Genomic DNA, 19,384 nt, shown 5'->3' with positions numbered 1-19,384 from the left:
TATGTATCTTTTACATTTTTCCTTTCAAATATCTAGACCATGTTTTATATTTTTTTAAGTGAGTGTTCTTCATGTCAGTAGTGTTTTTAATCAAGTCTAAATGATTTAAAATATCTCTTCTGAAAAAAATGAAAATTAGATGTATCAAACAGTAAATATACCTTTTTTTTAGGGGACCCTGAAATGAAGGGTAACCATTCATTTTCCGTGTACACTGTCTCTAGGAACATATGTAATGACCGTAACTGCTATTGATGCTGATGATCCAAACGCCCTAAATGGGATGTTGAGGTACAGAATCCTGTCTCAGGCTCCAAGCACCCCTTCACCCAACATGTTTACAATCAACAATGAGACTGGTGATATTATCACAGTGGCAGCTGGACTTGATCGAGAAGTAAGCCAAACAGAGATTGTATATGAATTTGTTTTTAATCTTACAGGTACACAGTATCACATACACTTTATCTCCAGGTAATAATATATCCACGATATTATTCAGATGCTAATTTTCATTAAGAAATTTTTCGTACAATTTTCTACAGAATTTCAAATTGGTTTAATGATGTATGTGTACTGAATAAATAATTGCTGGCCTGTGTAATACTTGATGTGATAATTGACTAAGTTAAGCTAGTACTCTCTGGTATCTCACTTTTAAAATTCTTAGCATTTCCTTCATAGTCAAAGGTTTCTATGAGGATTTAAATTAAAAACTATGGCCAAATACTGTGTGCATAAATTTAAGGTAATTTTTTAATGCTTGTATTTTTGAGAAGCTACAAATAACATGTATATGATTAGGTTTTCTGTAGCACCTGTAGTAGATAATCTGATTTTGTACAAAGACAATTATCTTCTTTGTTAGAACTTACCCCTTAACTGTAAGATTAATTTATTTAACAGGTTTGATCACTAGTAACTGCATTAATTCTACTCACAAGCACTTAACATTATAAATGCAGAGAAATACACTTTTGGCATAATATTTTGTTGAAAAAGCATAAAATGTTGAAGGCATTGAATTACTATGTCGTATCACAGTTTGAGAGGGAATGGGCATGTTGATTGATTCTAGGTGGGTTGTCTCACTGTGACAGCAGGGTTGTTACCCTGCTCCTGCACAATTCTGCATTTTGTTTATGAGATCCCCTCTGCCAGGAATGCCTTGCACCTTTTTCTTGACCTCGAACCTTCCAGTTCTTCAGGTTCTGATTCAAGCCCTTTCTATATCCTTTCCTGAAACCTCCAGCCCTGATGAAACTTTTACCTCCTTTCTCTCTTCTGTCCTGACCATTTTCTCACAGATCTCAAGGTCATTATTTGGACCATCTGTAATCATTGTTAGAGTGAATTATCAAAGTGCCAACTCATAGAGATTCGTGCTTTGTAGATTTCTGGCTGAGCCAGCTTTTACTGTAATGAGACTTCAGATTATGTATGTCAAAAGGAAGCATTATACCCACTACAGTAAATATTATTGACAAGTATTTTAGAAGTGGGTTTTTTGACTCTTTATTTGCCATAGTAGCATTCACTTGAATTGGATCGAAGAAAATATAACTATTGCAATTATCTATATACACAAATAATGCTAGAAGCACTGTAATAAAGTAATGTGAGCCAATCAAGATTACTTTATTCACAGCTGAGCTGAGAGCCTCACTTACAAGTTAGATGTATGCCTACAACAATGTACCTATTAACTTCCAAGTGTCAACGATTCTTTTTCTAGGAATATTTTGCTTAACAGATCGTTGAAATGCATTTAGTTTTTGCAATAGTACTTTGAGTTCAGTGATATCCAGAACATGTATATCTTTTCACCTCTTCCATTATTGTATGAAATACTATACTTGTATGCCAATAAACTCAGTATGAATGCCATATTTTATATGAGAATATGGGCTATTTTTCAATATTCTCTCTTGAGTGCCAGATCGTTCATGCACCAAGTAGATATAGCTCATTTCACAATGCTAGTATTTCTCTTTCATTCACACTGTCAGTATGAGATACAAAAATGGGGCTTCATCCTGTTTTCATATAGTAATATTCCTCTCACATCGAGACTGGCTGTTTCATGGAAAGAAAGAAGCATGGAGAATTAAAGTTAGTTTTACTAAAACAGACCAACCATGTTTTAAAATCAAAGAGAATGTATTTAGTTTAGAGAATGAAAGCCTGAAGAGGCTTTTTAATTGTGGGTAAGTTGATCTTAAGTGGATGGAGAAGCTGTCCATTCAGTACCCCTTGATGAAACTAATGCAGAAATGGATTTGAAACTACAGAAGTGTGGGTTAGATACAGTATGAGAAATAGCTTCTTGGCAGTGAAATTATTAAACACAACGATGAGTTACTAGGGAAAATTATGGAAAACCTTCCTTTTCAGGAAGTCATTTAACATAGGAAAAAAATGTATCTACCTCGGATGTTTTATGGTAATTCTGCCTGAGGCCGGGGATAAATTACTTTGACTTTTTCAGGCCTCGTGCAGGCTTGAATGTCTTTTATTTCTATTAGAATTCACAGTTTCTTTTCTGTCAAAAGTAATTTTAGTCATCGTTCTCCCAGGATATATGACACCTTTAAGTGATTGAACTCCTGATCATTGAAATGCTTACTGAAGTTCAGCTTTTTATTTTTCTTTAATCTACAGGTTTAAAAAATATCAATTCTTCAGTTTCTCTGGAGCTAAAGCTATACCCATCCCATTACTCAGTCTTCAGATTTTTATCTTCCTCTGACCTCTTGTTACATCACTTGGTGGTGGCTATTTCTGGCATTTTCTTCTTTTTTCGAGCCTTCTCTTTTCATATCCATCTCCTGCCCTTTTTGGACAGGACTGCCAAAGCCTCACCCCCTGCTTAGCCAGGTTTGAATTCTCACTCTGGCTGTTATGGGCTATTTGACCTTTAGTGTATTAACCTGAAACCTCAGTTCCCATATCTGTAAGTGGAGATAATAATATTACAACCTCATGAGATGGTTGTAAGGGTTATCTAGCATGGTGCATAAAACATTCAGCACAGTGCACTATAAATACTAGCCATCATTTGCCATTATAAGTGTGGCAGCAGCATGTATTGGTTGGATACCATCGCTTTTACTTCTCTTCATGATTTTTCTCATGGCAAAGAAATTCATTATACCTTCTGTTTTCCAAACCTAATACTCCTTTCATTTGTGCTCTCAACACCATGTTTTATCCTGAAGGAGTGTTCTGTTTTCTGTTGTGTCTCCAGGCTTCCCTTCTCCACAGGTCCCTTCATAATCTACAAACACTCAGAGTCTCTTCTGGGCCAAAATGGCTCTCCACACCTGTAGGATGCAGTCAGAGCTCTTTAATATAGCATTCCAGACCCTCTGTGACCTGGGCCCCAAAGCCTTTTTCAACCTAACCCGCCAGAATTCTCTGCCTCCTGCTTATGAACACATGATGTTCAGCCATTCATACAAGCACATGCAATTCCTTGTATGAGTGTGGCGTTTATATTCTTCTGTTCCTGTTTCCTCTGGGTTTTATATTCTTCTGTTCCTGTTTCCTCTGCCTGCATTTTTCTTTCCCATGTACAGAGACTGTTACATAGAAATTGTATCAGCATTCCCACACTCAGCATTCAGTGAGGCAGAAGTTCCTCATCTTTTTACCCTGAACAGGAATGCTGAAGGATGGTCAAGTTGTTAGACTTTCTCCAGCAGTTCAACCCCAGACTTCTCAAAAGGGCAGCCAAGACTCACCACTCAACTCCCCTCCTTCCTTGCTGCCTGGAATACAGCTTCGTGCCTGCTTCCCCCACTTACGATGTGCACATGCTGCACATATATTCTTGGAGGCATGTACATAGTGGAGGGATTGATGGTGCAGACTCTCGACTCAGCGAGACCTGGGCTCAAGTCTGTCTATGGGAGGGTGTCCATGGCGAGCTTCCTCACGTTCCTAAGTCTCAGGTTCCTCATCTGTAAAACAAGGATAAAAACTCCACATTCCTTATAAGATTTTTGTGAGGACTAAATGAGATCATGTACAAGTGATTGGCACTGTGTCTGGCACATAGTACTCAACCTCAAGAAAAGTCATTGTATTTTATTATCAAGGCCCTCAGAACGGTGTCGGCATACAGTACGCATGCTGCAAATTTCAGACTTCAGAGTTACAAGATCAGAAGTAGTCTCAGTCCTATTTCACAGATGAGGGATCGGGGACTCAGCAGTGAAGAATTTGAACAGGGTCACAAATCTGTACTTACCTCTTCTGGTGACATTACTACTTCACTGTCCATCCCCTAACTCAGTCCATCCAAAAGCAAATCTATCATCTTCTCCCTAAATATGTGATTTGTAATGAATTTCCTGCTTCATGTGACCAGTCTCCCAAGGTCCTGGTCTAATTGACTTTACCATGCACTGGTCCATCCACCCCCAGTGTATTTAGTCAGCAAGGTCTTTTCCGTTTACCCCCAAGACACCTCTTGCATTCCTTCCTCCCTCAGGGGTATGAGGACCAGTTGGGACATTTCTTTTAAAGGTTACTTACATCACTTCTTCCTACCCATACTGCAGTTGAACGGGGTATTTATTCCTGTGATCCATTACTACCTTCTCTATCACCTAATGAATGCAAGGCCATATCTGGTTTTGTTCACTATTTTATCCGAATAAATGCTGTATTGCCTGGCATCTAGTAGACATTCAGTGAATGTTTGCCGAATGAATGACGGAATGCTCTCACTCCTCATTCACTGATACCAATCTTGTTCAGGGTTTCAAAAGTGTGCCACACGTGCATAATGATTTTGACTGGACATACAGAGAAACCTTAAGGGACAGCAAGAGACCACAAGCCTTGTAGATGCTACTGCATCAAGCAGAAAATGCCGGAATCCAAGAATTGTGTTGTTTGTTTTTTACAGTTATGTTTATGACAATTAATTCTAGTTTTCTATTTATAGTAACTTTTAAATTAATTTAAGCTTTGAAAAAGGGGAGTTCATATCAAGATAAATAGAAAATGACTCATAGTATAGAAATGCAAGGATATGACAGAACTGGGAAGATTGTACATGAATCACTGCAGTTTGAGAAATAGCTAGTTTATGCTCCCAATATATGTTTTAATAAATTATTGCTACCCATGTAAATAAGAGGATGGGTTTTTTAAACCTAAAATGATTTTTATAAAGTAATGTAAGCCTCAAGTTTCCTTATCCATTCATCCATCCAACCACAAAGTCAAAATCATCTATTGATGGCTTATTCTGTGTTATTGTGCTATATACCAGTGACACAAACCTGAGCAAAGCAAGGGTCCTGAGGAGAGAGGGGGGTGTGTGTATGTGCGTGTCTGTTTGTACACACACATGCATAATGGTAAGATCAGACAGACGACTAACAGCCAAAAAACTAGAAACAGTGATAGAGGCATGTTGTGGGGGCAGAGTCCTGAGGACACAAGCAGCTGTGGCTCTAGAAGTCGTCTCTGAGCAGACTTTTAAGATGTATATCTGCCAGGACCAGAATGATGGGAAGGGAATACTAGGGCATGGTTTCTCCGCCATGGCACTGTTTACAAGATGTGGAGTAATGAATGAGAGGGGACAGCTTTGATAAAATAGGTAAGTCACAGAGATGGAAGGATTTAACAACAAGCAGATGAGTTGAGATTTAATCCCATATAGAACTGGAAGTGAGGGAAAGTTTTTAAGCAGAATCCCCTTGATCAAATGTGGGACTATGAGGGTGGGAAGTCAAATTCTTATGGAATCTAAATGTCAGTCACTCAGAACCATATGCCCAATGACTAAATTAGGCAGGAAACTCTAAATAGTTCAGTTGTCTAAAACCGGTTGTCATGTCTTCTGTACTAAATGTATGAGTGTTTTACCAATCAGGCATTTGAAAATGGAGATTATGTTATTTACCAAGTGGGTATTTTTTCTTTATTTAAAGAGGCTTTGTATTTTAGAAATAACAGTGTTCTTTTATAACTTAAAGGTTTCAAAACTAGCTTGAAGCAATAGGAAATTTCAAGTGTTAGCTACCAATCCCAGTATTTCAGCTCCATGGATAATCGTATATATTATACCTATATAATTTTAAAGATTTTTTTTAGAATAGGTGTTAGGAAAGAAATGTATCTCCATATAGCATCTATGTGGGTTTTTTTTAAATCTTAAAAAGATAAACTTCAGATTTTTTTTCTTTTTATGAGAATGTTCATCTGTTTCTCCAAATAGCTGCTAACAAAAATTGCATTTCAAAAGTCAAAACAAATATATATTTTCATGGTTTTCAGCTGGGAGGTTGAACTGAATGCCCTGGAAAATGCTCTCACTACCATGAGAGAATAACCTGACGTGACACTCTTGGTTTGGAAGGGAAACCACTGAGAAATATTGTATCCTACTTAAACATTTTAGTGAGGTGTTATGGGTTGAGAAAAATTAAAATGGCTGAACCAGCACTATTCCTTTGCGTTTTCTTTTATTTATTTATTTTTTTTATTCAAAAAAGTGTGCTATTTTCTCTTTTCAGAAGACAAGAAATAACTAAAATAAATAACTGCTAGAGATTGGCATTCGGGTGAACAAAGACTTAAAATCTAATGTTTGAGGTTTGGCTTTCCCTCCTACTCTTTTCCTCTTTTCTTTTCTTTGCCCCTCCCTGTAATGACTAAAAAGCTACAATTTGTGTCTGTTCTATCCAAGCTCCAGAAATCCTGTAAGAATGGCCATTCATACTGTTAGCTATATTTAGATGCAGGGAAACCACACTTTGCACTGACGGTTTACTTTTGTATGAAAAAGTGAGTTTTGTTGTTCAAAATGTTTTCACATTTATGAAAATGATCTATTTTTTTTTATATGTGCCAATTTCCACAGAGATTCAAATGATTTTAGATAATGTTTTTGGCTGGATTCTCCTAATATAAAACTTAGACAGCTAGTGCTATAGTCTTACCAGACAATCTCATGATTTTATCTGAGACACATTACAGCTTAATTTGGCTCCCTTTTAAAATAAAACAATCTGAAATTTGAAAGTCGTGGTGGTGGGCTAACTGGTTAATTCAGTTGGTAGAACATGGTGTTGATAACATCAATGTCAAGGGTTCAGATCCCTGCACCAGCCAGCTGCAAAAAAAAAAGAAAGAAGGAAAGAAAGTACATGCCTTTCTAATAATAATTATCTACTTATAAATGTATCCATGTATCCATATTGATAGCCATTATAGGTCTGTCCTCAAAACAGTGGACACAATGAGTGTTATGCCCAAATACCAATCCGTTGAGTATGCAGTTATTAAATACCTACTGTGTTCCAGGACTAATGATATAAACATAAACCGTTTAATTAGGTTTTGACTTTAAGAATATATCTCTTCTGTATAGTTTAGAATAGTATGTACTAATGGGAATTAGGGAAAAGTATTGTATCGACCCTGTTATAATAGAAAGTCTGTATAAAATGAAAGCATATATACTTTGTAAATTATGCTTTCTTCTCCCTCCCTGAGATTCTTCATGTCTTTAGCATTCTAAACTAGGCAGAAATTAACATACGAGAAAGTAAATACAAATCAAATGACTTGAATGCTTGATCACAATCTTGTGGAGTGAAGAAAGGGAGAGGTTGAAACCAGATGGAGGTTTTTGCTTAGCTGTGAATTTCACACATCTGCAATGCATGCCTTTTTGTGTGCAGAGGTGAATATACACAGTTAAATCTCCCTAGACAAGGACCAGACCTGTGCTTTGTAAGTTAAAGTAAACTCCACTTGGGAGATTTCAAGTAATGTTAATCAGAATGAATGATGCGTGCTCTCCAGGTGTAATAAAGAGCCTTTTACAGAACAACTGTTATGTCTTCTTGAGGAATTAGTTTCATTTAAGTTGTTATCTTTATGTCTTTGTAGAAAGTGCAACAGTATACGTTAATAATTCAGGCTACAGACATGGAAGGCAATCCCACATACGGCCTTTCCAACACAGCCACGGCCGTCATCACAGTGACAGATGTCAATGACAATCCTCCAGAGTTTACTGCCATGACAGTAAGTACAGCATGTCACTCATAGAGCTTTAGGTCTGTGGTCCATTACTGAGAAGTTTTATCATGAATACTAAATGTGTTAAATAGAGGTAGAACTTGCTTAACCTAAGAGTAGAATGTAACTGAATCAGACGTTTCTGTCACCAGGGCTTTAAATAAAGCATCCAAGTAATTTGTTTCCTCATACAAGTCCACTGTTAAAGTTGTTAAAATATGCTGCCTGGAAAAAATGCCCTAAAAAAACTTTGTGCTGTTATAACAGAATACTTGTAAATATCTTCAGGTGCATGAACTACATGACTGATTTATGCTACTTCTTCAGCATGTAATTATCTGTATCTCAAGTAAAATTATTTCCTGCTGACAAGTCCTCTCCCCCCACCCCACATTAATCACCCAGATACTCACAAATGGATGCTCATTTTAATATTAATAAAACTGTAACGTAATTTGGGGGAAAATGGGCTAGTGAAAAATGTTATATAGTATTTTTAAAGTCAGACATAAATGCTGTGATTACCTGCATTACTGATCTCCTCATTTAGTGTAGATAATAAAGATTTAATGGGGCAGTAAAGTTAGGATGGTGTGGTCATCAGGACGATTTGTCCTTCAGTCCACTTCGCTCCTCTGATTGAGGTTTGTCTTTCTTGTAGTTCTATGGCGAAGTCCCCGAGAACAGGATAGATGTCATAGTAGCTAATCTAACTGTGACTGACAAGGATCAGCCCCACACACCAGCCTGGAATGCAGTGTACAGAATCAGTGGTGGAGACCCTACAGGACGGTTTGCCATTCAGACTGACCCAAACAGCAATGACGGGCTGGTCACCGTGGTAAAAGTAAGTGTTCCTCAGACCATTGATGTCTCTGATGGCTACTCAGCAATGACCAATATATGTACCACACCCCTCCCATTATTTGGCTGTTGAATCTTAGGACTTTTTTCTTTCAAACATCTCTAAATATGGAATGCATATATATTTGGGGTGTAATGTATTACTGCTTAATTTATGTTGAGGCTGAGGCCAATAAAGATACTCTCACATTATTACTGGAATATGATCGTTTTTAAATTTGTTTGGACACGTTTACCAATCTGAAGACAGGAGTGACCTCAACAATGTTAATTGTGGATGTATTTAACATATTAGTGATATGTCACATTCTGAAGCCAATTGATAGCTATCAAGAATGATCTATCACATCTACTGTCCTCATGTCTACAGCTATTAGAGTATTGACAAGGAGTGAATGGACCAGAAAATATCATAGAAGTAAAGTGGACTGAGTAGGCAAGAAGAGGCCCTACATGTTTAGAAGGTTTTGCATTTATGTTGCTGTTTTTAAATGCACTTTTCAAGACTTTAGTAAGTTGATTCTTCTGACCTTTACTTGTCAGAAAAGAATCAAACAAAACAATTGAGTGCTGGAAGCTTAGGGGGATGTTCTTCAAGTATAATAAATGTGTAGCTGTAATGGAAAAGTTCTTTAAAGGGAATGTGCCTTCCTTTTAACAACCCAGTGAAGAGATTTACTTCTTTGCCTCCCACCAAACCCTCTTGATTTGTAAGTGGATACAAATGTTGGCCTTACATAGAAAACTGTCAATAATGATGTATGTGCTGCTGTCTGTGTTTGAATCCCTGCTGTGCCCTTGATACTGTGTGACCATCACCACTTATTTAACCTCTGTAAACCTCAGGTTCCTCATGCAGAAGGTGGGACCAATAACCTCTCAAAGCCATAGCATTGTCATGAGGGATAAATGAGCTTTCTACACATAAGAGACTTAGAGCTGTGTATATACCTCTTAGCATAAATAAGTGCTATGTCAGAGATATTGCATGTGGCTAATGAAATCACTGAAAATAATATAATCTTACTTTCTGGCTTCTTTCCTGTCTTGTTTAAAATTCGTGAGAAAGACAAGTTGAATCGGGGATTTGAGAGCGGGAGAAAAAATCTATGTGTTTGAAGATTTGAGGAGGTGGTCTAGTCTAAGAAACCAGTGCAGTTTCCTCCTGAGCTTCAGCTCTTAATCATTCTTAGACGACCAGTGATGGCATGAGAGCTCTTGATGCCTGTTTTTGTCCATTTGTTATAGCACAGTAATGTTTATTTGCACCTCCACCAGAAGGTGATGAAGGGAACTTAAGAGTGAACGTTCAGTCTGGTCACTTGACTCCTGTAATATTCTAGTGACAGCAGCATTCAGTGAACCATTGGAAGTTAATATTTACTTAAAGGGTTATTGTGCACTGCATTTATCTAGAGTATTATTCTTAGATTTGGGACTTCTACAGACCAGTAAAATGCCCAAAATTATTTTGGAAGAGAGCCAGAGTTTTAGTTTGCTAAGGAAAAGGGAAAATAAAATAAAAACCTTCCACCTAAAAACACTATTATTTTAAAAAGGTGTATGCGTGTACATATTATACTTCAGAATGTGTACTTCAAAATATGAAAGATACTTTTAAATCGAATAAGTTTATCTTTATGAAAAAAATCCCATTTTCTGGTTTTTGGTTTTGTTTTCTTAAGTTCATCACAGACTGGTAAAAACCTTCCCATATGAGGAGACATCTTTATACCAATGTTTGGGAATACAGATCTAGACCATCAGGCTCTCACTTGACCTAACATCATTTAGTATTTTTAATCAACAATGCTGGTTTTAATAATAACCAGGTTTTTAGATGTACCTAAGTAAATCTATACAATAGTCATGTGCATTATTTTGTGAACATAAATCTTTGAAATGCCCGAGATTTAAAAATAGGTCAAATTAGGATAAATATTTCAATCATTAACCATGTTAATGCATGTTTTCCAGAAATTTGAGAAGAACATTATGGTGTACTGAGTGAAAAAAATTAATGTTTTGGAAATTGAGTTGATAGAAGAATAAACTGGAGAATGGAAATTCTTCTTTCCTGCTAAAATATGATTTTTTCTTTCCCCCAGCCAATCGACTTTGAAACAAATAGGATGTTTGTCCTTACTGTCGCTGCAGAAAATCAAGTGCCATTAGCCAAGGGAATTCAGCACCCACCTCAGTCAACTGCAACTGTGTCTGTTACAGTTATAGATGTGAATGAAAACCCTTATTTTACCATGAATCCCAAGTTCATTCGCCAAGAAGAAGGCCTCCATGCTGGTACCATGTTGACAACATTCATTGCTCAGGACCCAGATCGATATATGCAGCAAAACATTAGGTATAAAATGCAATTTACAGTGTTTTTGTAATTTACATTATGTTCTATGCTGTGAATAAATTTATCTAATTTACCATTTGAGTAAGAAATTTTCATTGGAACCAAAACTACTTATTAGCTGATAATTTTAAATTCTTTGATAAATTTTCCTCTGAGTAAATCACTGACTATTAAAGAGAAAGTTTAAGAATGGATCTACTCGTGTATTATATGAAGAAAAAAAAATTCTCTACCTCTTTGTTTCTGCCTTCTTTCATTTTTTGAAAAACGTTTAATGATTATTTAGCCTGGGCCTTTATACCAAACATCACAAAAGATGGTTCTATAGTGAGTAAATATGGAACTTTCAGAAGCTTTTAGAATTTGTCTCTCCTTCATACATCACAAAGAAAAGAAAACTCATGCCAAAACCAAGATCTAAGAACTAATTATTTTCATCCCTTACCTGTATAGTAGTTATTGGATTTATAGTATGTATCAGTAAAGATTTCTAGCCTCAGCAAAATCTAATTTATCCTTCCCAATGAGGGAGTAGATGGCTGGCAGAGCACACCCCACACGACTATTCTCTGTAGCTGGTGATGATAATTTTTCAAATTAGTTCATATTTTATTTAACTTCTTTCAGAATTGCTCCTAACAGATAACTGCATATATTCTCCATTTCTCTAGGCACTGAAATCAAGATAAATAGCCAATTAATAAGTGCATTGAAATCCTACAAATTTTATATCTCAAAAGACAGCATATGTTTTCCAATCTATGTATTGGTTAGCTAAGCTTGAAAAGTTCACTGTTATCCTGAATAAAAAAGGAATTTGAGCTGACAAATCTTCTGATACAGACTCACGACTGTGGGGATTTCTTTGAAAGGGTGTATATCTGAGTCTTGGCCCCGTGTGTGAGATCCTAGTAGGAATGGGATTATGGGATCTTGCCAGTGTGACTTCATCTCGGCCATGATTAGATGGTAAAACGTTTTAGGAGTGTTCTGTGATATAAATGTTAACTTCTATTATGATTTCTCTTAAGTCCTTTACATTAGTGCTACTGTTTATTTGGAAGGTATATTTAACCTATGTCATCTGCACCATTGTTATCTGTTGAAGTACACAAGAGCCTAAAATGAGATCTTTCCAGTCAGCCTTATCCCACAGTAGGAAGGCTGTGGTCCTAGTCTTGTCCCTTAGACACCTATAGAATGTTTTCGGCATGCCTAACCAAACATAGCCTTCATGTGTCACCCTGTATACTGCCACAAAAATGCTTTCCTATGTTAAAGCTGTATTTCTGACCATTAGCTACAAAAATGCAAGTTAGTGAGTCATTTGCATTTGGAATTAGACATGTAAAATATGCCTTATATTCTGAGTTTATATCAAAAAATTAAACTTACTGCACTTTCATTTTGTAGATACACAAAATTATCAGATCCTGCCAATTGGCTAAAAATAGATCCTGTGAACGGGCAAATAACGACAATTGCTGTTTTGGACCGAGAATCGCCAAACGTGAAAAACAATATATATAATGCTACTTTCCTTGCTTCTGACAATGGTACGTAATTAAATATATGCACTGCATTATCTTGTTTATGGGTGAAAGATAGTAGATCCTTATCATACATGTGGTGGAACTGAGGTTTTCTACAAAACTTGGTTGTCTAGAAAACTGACCTTTATTACTCTCAGGCCCCAACTTTTATTTTCCATTTCCAGTAGGCTTTCTAAGGAGTTTCTGTGCTTTGCAAGGAGTGTTCTTATGTCCACATACCTTCCACAGTAGCCTGCGTTGTAATTGTAAACTCCGTTGTTTTCCTACCCTGCTCTGCCCTGCCCCTCACTGATGCTACATGGCTGCGAGACAAGTCTAATCCTCTGTGTTTTTTGAGTTTTTTAGTATTTTTTGTATATTGTCTTTGTATATATCTTCTAATCAGTCTATTTGCTACCATCAGTATGTGTGTCTCTTCCTGTTTGTCATTCTCTGCCTCATTCTGCTATGGGCCAGGAAACTCTTAATTTTGTGCGTAAATTGAAGATAAGTGACTTACATGGGCTTTAGAATGTTGCTTTTGGAACAAACACTTTAGTGCCTTTTTTTTCTTTTTTTTTTTCTTTTTAATTCTTTCTGAGCCTCTACTGGATCTAACTGGTTGAGATTAATAGATAAGCACTTTTATTTATTTTGGGGGGGGTATGTAAGGTAAAAGGGACTCATGTAAACCTGCTAAAGGGCTTACTTTGCTTTGCTGTTCTCAGTACAATATATGATTAACAGTGCAGACTCTGGAGTTCTTCCTGACCCCTGGGTCCAGAGTCCAGCTCTCTAGCACTTTCTAACAGTGGGATTGATGATGACGTGTTAAATATGTTTCCTTCTTCTTGTTAAATAGAGATAATGGTATCAGTACCGAAGTCATAGCGTTTTGAGGAATATAAAATGGCTTCCACATATAAAGCATTTAAAACGGTTCCTGGCACAAACTAACCACTCAAATATTTATATTATGTGTTAATGTGTTTGAAAACTGAATCACAACCACATTTTACGATATTTTTAGTGTTAGACTATGAATGTTAGCATTTCATAAAAATAGCAGGCTTCAGTTGGTGGTCAAGATGTTCATTTCGTAAAACATTGCCTATCAACACTTGATAAGAACAGTTTCAGTGAACCTTTTCAAATCCTGTATGATAACATTCAATGAGATTACTATCAGTAGTAAATCTACGTGGTGATGGGGCTAAAGCAATATTTCTTATCCTTTCTAATATGGGACCTACTGTTCAAATGTTCAGATTCGGAATTTGGTAGGACTAGCCTCTGCCATTACACAGTTGTGTCTGTTTTATGCTTTTTTACCATCTGTAAGCAGCAGCTTTCCCCTACAATGGAACTTACAGTAATATATCTTGACCCATTATGTTGAGACTTAAAGAGTCATAAAATTATATGTATGTATGTTGGTTTTGAGTTACAACCAGATTTTTCATTCACTAAGATGGACTGTTTTTTAATTGAAAGGGTGTACACCATGAGGGAGGAATGAGCTGTTAAATCCATGATGCGTTGCAAATGCACTTGACTTTAAATCACCAGGTTGGAAGTGGAACCCTAATTCTGTCCCTTAATGATCACACAGGCTCTCATACTCTGTCTTACTTTCATTCCAGATAAATTGTTATGCTGCTTGTCTGTTCTATAAAGTTGTTATAAAGAGTCAGGTAGTACGATGGTACTTCAGAAAGTTCCTGGAAAACTAGAATTAAAAAATAATAAATACACATCTTTCCATGAACTCTTTGAAGTGCCCTCATATTAAATGTAATAGTAAATGTGAATTCCTCAAACTATTCAGCATTACAGCAGTTGTGGTGGTATTAGAATATTGTAACAAACACCCCGCCCTCTGCTGTAACCCTTTCTGCTTTCAGAACCATCATATTCCTCATAAAAGCTGGTGGAGATTTCTCCTGATTCCCTCCTCAGGAGAGAGAGAGAGAGAGAGAGAGAGTGTGTGTGTGTGTGTGTGTGTGTGTCCCCTTTCTAGTTGTGTGATCTTGGGCAGGTCACTAAAATCTTTGGGCTTCAGTATGCAGCATTATTTATATTATATATAATAAATATTTTATTTTATATATTTTTATATATATATTTATTTATATAAGGACGTCTGTCCTCCAGTCATGCAAGGATCAAATATAATTTATTATACATATGTACGAATACTTATAACATAGCAGAGGCCAAATCACCAGACTCAATTATCAGATGAGGTGGTAGAGACATCACTTTCTAGTAGAATGAGAATGGGTTTGGGGTCAGGCAGAGCAATCTGTAGTTACAACTCCACTACTTATAAGTGTGTGTAGCCATGAGCAGTTTATAGAGGCTTAGGTTCCTCATCTGTCTAAGCCCACTTCATAGAATTAGAATGTAATACACATAGAGCATCCTAATGCATTCTCAAGCAGGAAGGTGGTTGATCAATAAATATCACTTCTCTTCATGGTGGTCCTTCCCAAGATGAAGTCTATGGTTCTGTATTACTTGCCTGTAGACTGTTTCAACAGGCTGTAGCTGTGTTTGAACTTTAAACACATTCCTGCATTCTTTCACACACATCTTGGTTCTCCATCAAAAGAGTAGGGTCCACGAGATTGTGAGCCCTGTATTTGGCATCTCAGACATTCCCTACAGTGCCTGGAGGAGCAGTGGACAGTGAGGCAGGGTAGGCATGGGACCTCACAGCAGGGCCATGACATGCGTCATCAGCATGCTCACCCCTGTAGCTCAGGGTCATCCTAGGAGGGCAGCAAGAAGTGGCCTTGCTCGGAAAACAGTCTGCCCAGATGCTGTGGCAACTAGATTTTTTCCAAGGTTACACAGTGATAAGGGCAAGAAGGCTATTGTTTATATATTATTAATTAATAAGGCTATTAATTATATACTGTTTCACCACAATTGGCTTATTAGAGAGAATTGTTGAGACTGGTTTGTGATTTCTCTTCCTTCTAAGGAATTCCTCCTATGAGTGGGACGGGAACGCTGCAGATCTATTTACTTGATATTAATGACAATGCCCCTCAAGTGTTACCTCAAGAGGCAGAGATTTGTGAAACGCCAGACCCCAATTCAATTAATATCACAGCACTTGATTATGACATTGATCCAAATGCTGGACCATTTGCTTTTGATCTTCCTTTATCTCCAGTGACTATTAAGAGGAATTGGACCATCACTCGGCTTAATGGTAAGAACAGGTTAATTATTTGAATATGTGCACAGTTGAAAGTTTTTGAATCCTGGTATGAAAAGTTAATTTTCATGTGCTTCATAATCTTCTCATTAAACATATTTAAAAGCTACTTAAAGTTTAAATAAGATATTAAAAGTCCTTAAAGCCAAAAAATCCTCAACACACAGCATAGTTGTAATCCGCTTTATGTGTACTAGTAGGTAGTAAATACATTCTGGACAATGCTGTGCGTTTTTTATCATGTCAGGTATTAACTATCAAACTGTGTTTTTCTTCTATTATATAGGTGATTTTGCTCAGCTTAATTTAAAGATAAAATTTCTTGAAGCTGGTATCTATGAAGTTCCCATCATAATCACAGATTCGGGTAATCCTCCCAAATCAAATATTTCCATCCTGCGCGTGAAGGTTTGCCAGTGTGACTCCAACGGGGACTGCACAGATGTGGATAGGATTGTGGGTGCAGGACTTGGCACGGGTGCCATCATTGCCATTCTGCTCTGCATCATCATCCTGCTCAGTGAGTACTTTATATTTTTCTCTTAGATTTAAATTTCTTTTGCTTCTAGGATGTTCAGCAAAGTAACTTGTTGCTGCTGCCTTGCAAGGTAACCTAACAATTCTCTTTGACCTCTGAGCATGTTCTTGCCAATCCTGTATGGGACAGCCAAGTGCACTGTAGAACGGAAAGCCCCCTGAGCATTGTTTCAAGCACATGCATGTTTGTAACAAGCCTCCCAGCAGGCCTCCTCTCGACCCTCTTACCGTCTTCGGATGCTGATTGCTTGGGGAGCTGTAGCAAACTCTTCCCGTCAAAAAATGTTAAATAGTCCTAAGTTTGAGCACTTATCTTATGATTTGAGTATGAATTTATGGCACGTAGTTGATGATTCAGGAAAATAAGTATATTGCTTTCCTTCACCTTCCTCCCTGTAAAGCACAATCAGCAAGCTGCTCCAGTCATGCAAGGATCAAGGTATTTGTTTCTGAAGGGCTATGTAAAATAGTGAGCGACTGTACTTCACACACAGTACATTTGATAATAGAAATGATTACACAGATCAATAAATTGTCTGTCTTTAGCGTAAGTGTAGATTAAGGAATCACTCCTTTTTAAGATAATTTGAAATCTTTGGTTCAGTGGATGCAAGAAATTAACCACTGGAAAGTGCTTTAGGAACCACTTCTAAGCATACAGGTTCAAAGAATAAATTGCCTGCGCCCTGTGTTTTATTGTGGAATAGCAGCAGGACTCAGTTTATTGTGCGAGTATGCTATGCACCAATCACTTTCTTGAAAATGTTGGCTATGTCTTTTATGTTTTCTCCATTTACAAGTGTTCTGGTAATTTAGAATTCTGTCCCTTTATTCTTAGCAATTACTGTAGAAGCCTGAACATTTTTTACTTCCTGTGTGGAAACTACTTTGGCTATAATTTGAAACCTGCATGCTATACTAATAATCCACTTGCTAGATTTAGCCCCGTAACAATGGCAAATGAGCTCATGTATCTGGCTTTAAGAGGAGGATATTTACTTTTATGGCCAATAATAAAAATGGTGCTCAAATAGGAGTCATTAAATCTTTTGCTTCAGGATGCAAACTGATACCCCCAGATTTTAGACAGAATTTTTTTCCTAGATGTGCACTTAGGGATATGTTTCACTTTCAACTGAAATGTGGCATATATGCCAACCTTATCGAGAAAGACTTAGGTATGATGGATTATGGCAGGAAGAAGTGACTATGGCATTCTGAAGGAAAATGAATTGGTGCTGATTTTAACATCAACTCTCTGGAAAATTTATGGTTCTAGACCTGGAACAAAAATGCAAAGCACAGAAACCTAATGTTATTTCAGTGAACTAATCCCCTGGCCGTCTTAGCTGAAACATGTGGTTTGATACAAAAGGGAATTGAGAATAGTGCAATAGAAAAACACCAGCCTTTGGGAGTCAAAAAAACCCTCAGAATCCTATTCCTGATCCATTTCCAGTTCACTACCCAAGTCAGCTAGGTAAGCAGTTGTCCCCCTGGAGAAATGCCATTTTTTTTGTGAATTTGGGAGTATGATGACTGGCCAACGTGAATACAACAGCAAGTAACAGTTTAAATTCTTGCTGTTTTGGGTCTTTAGAGTTTATGAAGCATCCTATTAAGGACATCTGTCCTCTAGCAAGCCAAAGTGAAGAGAGAAAAGTTATTTTTCCCAATGTGTAGTTGATAAATCTGAGGACAGATGTTCACCCAGTGAGTTTGTCAGTGAGTTTGCAGGGCACCAGGGACTGGAACCTAGCTCTTTCCACTCTAATCCCAGTGCTTGGGCCTGTTTTGTCTTGTCTCTCTTAATGTGAGGCCAGAAATGGATAATAGATTGAAAGATGCATCAGAAGCCTTTGACCCATACAAGTATAAATTGTTAGTGTTAGGTACTATGGTCAGGCTTTAAAAATGATAATATTATGTATTCTTGCTATTTTTCTACCTAGTCCTTGTGCTGATGTTTGTGGTGTGGATGAAACGTCGGGATAAAGAACGCCAGGCCAAGCAACTTCTAATTGATCCAGAAGATGACGTGAGAGATAATATCTTAAAATATGATGAAGAAGGTGGAGGAGAGGAAGACCAGGTGAGCGATATTTCAAATCTTTTAAGAGGAAATTTTCTGATCTTATAAATTAAATGATGAGAAAAGTGTTAATACGTGCAGTAAAAAAAGAATGGTATCAGGTCTCCTCTCTGTTACCATGTTCTCAGTCACTTGGTGAATTCTTTCCTATGTGTGCTGCTCATTTCTTGAATTTTTTTTCAAAGTTCCCAACATGATTGTATTTCTTTTGTAAGAAAATTATTAACATTATTTCAAGGAGCCTAGAATTTAAACCCAATTCCAGTTATATTTGTACTAATAAAAATATTACAGTTTTTCTTGGTTGGGTATCCAGAATCTTACTAAAAGTAGGTTATACGTTGAGATGAAGATATTTGTATGTATGCTAGAAAAAGCACTAAGATTATTCATTCTGCAGACATTTAAACAAATTCAATATTCCAAGCACTGTTTTAATCCCTGACAATACACAGGTGGGCCGAATTAACAAATATCTTCTCTCAAGAGTCTGACATTCTTGAGAAATATTTGAAGTTAGAGACAACATCTAGGTCGTAATTTCTGTCATGGTGCCTGGCTCACTGTGGTTGTTCAGGATATGCTGAAATTCCCTTCTGGCTATTAACTAATGTGAGCTTCTGTGTTACCGTGTACATAGGGAACTGCATACTTGTTCCAAGGGTAAGAATGACCAATAGATGGAAAACAAAAACATTTATCTGCTTGGAAGCAACATT

At 37.0% G+C, this 19,384-nt stretch overlaps 1 protein-coding gene across 1 annotated transcript in view; it reads left to right on the top strand.

Annotated features, from left to right (window-relative positions):
- Window positions 1-19,384, top strand: part of CDH2 (cadherin 2) — a 207,583-nt gene that overhangs the window by 153,637 nt on the left and 34,562 nt on the right. Inside the window, exons 7-14 of the mRNA XM_063076734.1 lie at window positions 225-397; window positions 7,918-8,055; window positions 8,711-8,896; window positions 11,022-11,275; window positions 12,689-12,831; window positions 15,797-16,030; window positions 16,323-16,556; window positions 18,526-18,665. Of these exons, the coding sequence (XP_062932804.1) occupies window positions 225-397; window positions 7,918-8,055; window positions 8,711-8,896; window positions 11,022-11,275; window positions 12,689-12,831; window positions 15,797-16,030; window positions 16,323-16,556; window positions 18,526-18,665 (1,502 nt within the window). The remainder of the gene's footprint in view (window positions 1-224; window positions 398-7,917; window positions 8,056-8,710; window positions 8,897-11,021; window positions 11,276-12,688; window positions 12,832-15,796; window positions 16,031-16,322; window positions 16,557-18,525; window positions 18,666-19,384) is intronic.

The sequence above is a fragment of the Cynocephalus volans genome, chromosome 13 (assembly GCF_027409185.1).
Source record: "Cynocephalus volans isolate mCynVol1 chromosome 13, mCynVol1.pri, whole genome shotgun sequence".
Classification (NCBI taxonomy): Eukaryota; Metazoa; Chordata; class Mammalia; order Dermoptera; family Cynocephalidae; genus Cynocephalus; species Cynocephalus volans.
The sequence above is the reverse complement of the archived record's forward strand: the minus strand, read 5'-3'. Positions and strand labels throughout refer to the sequence as shown.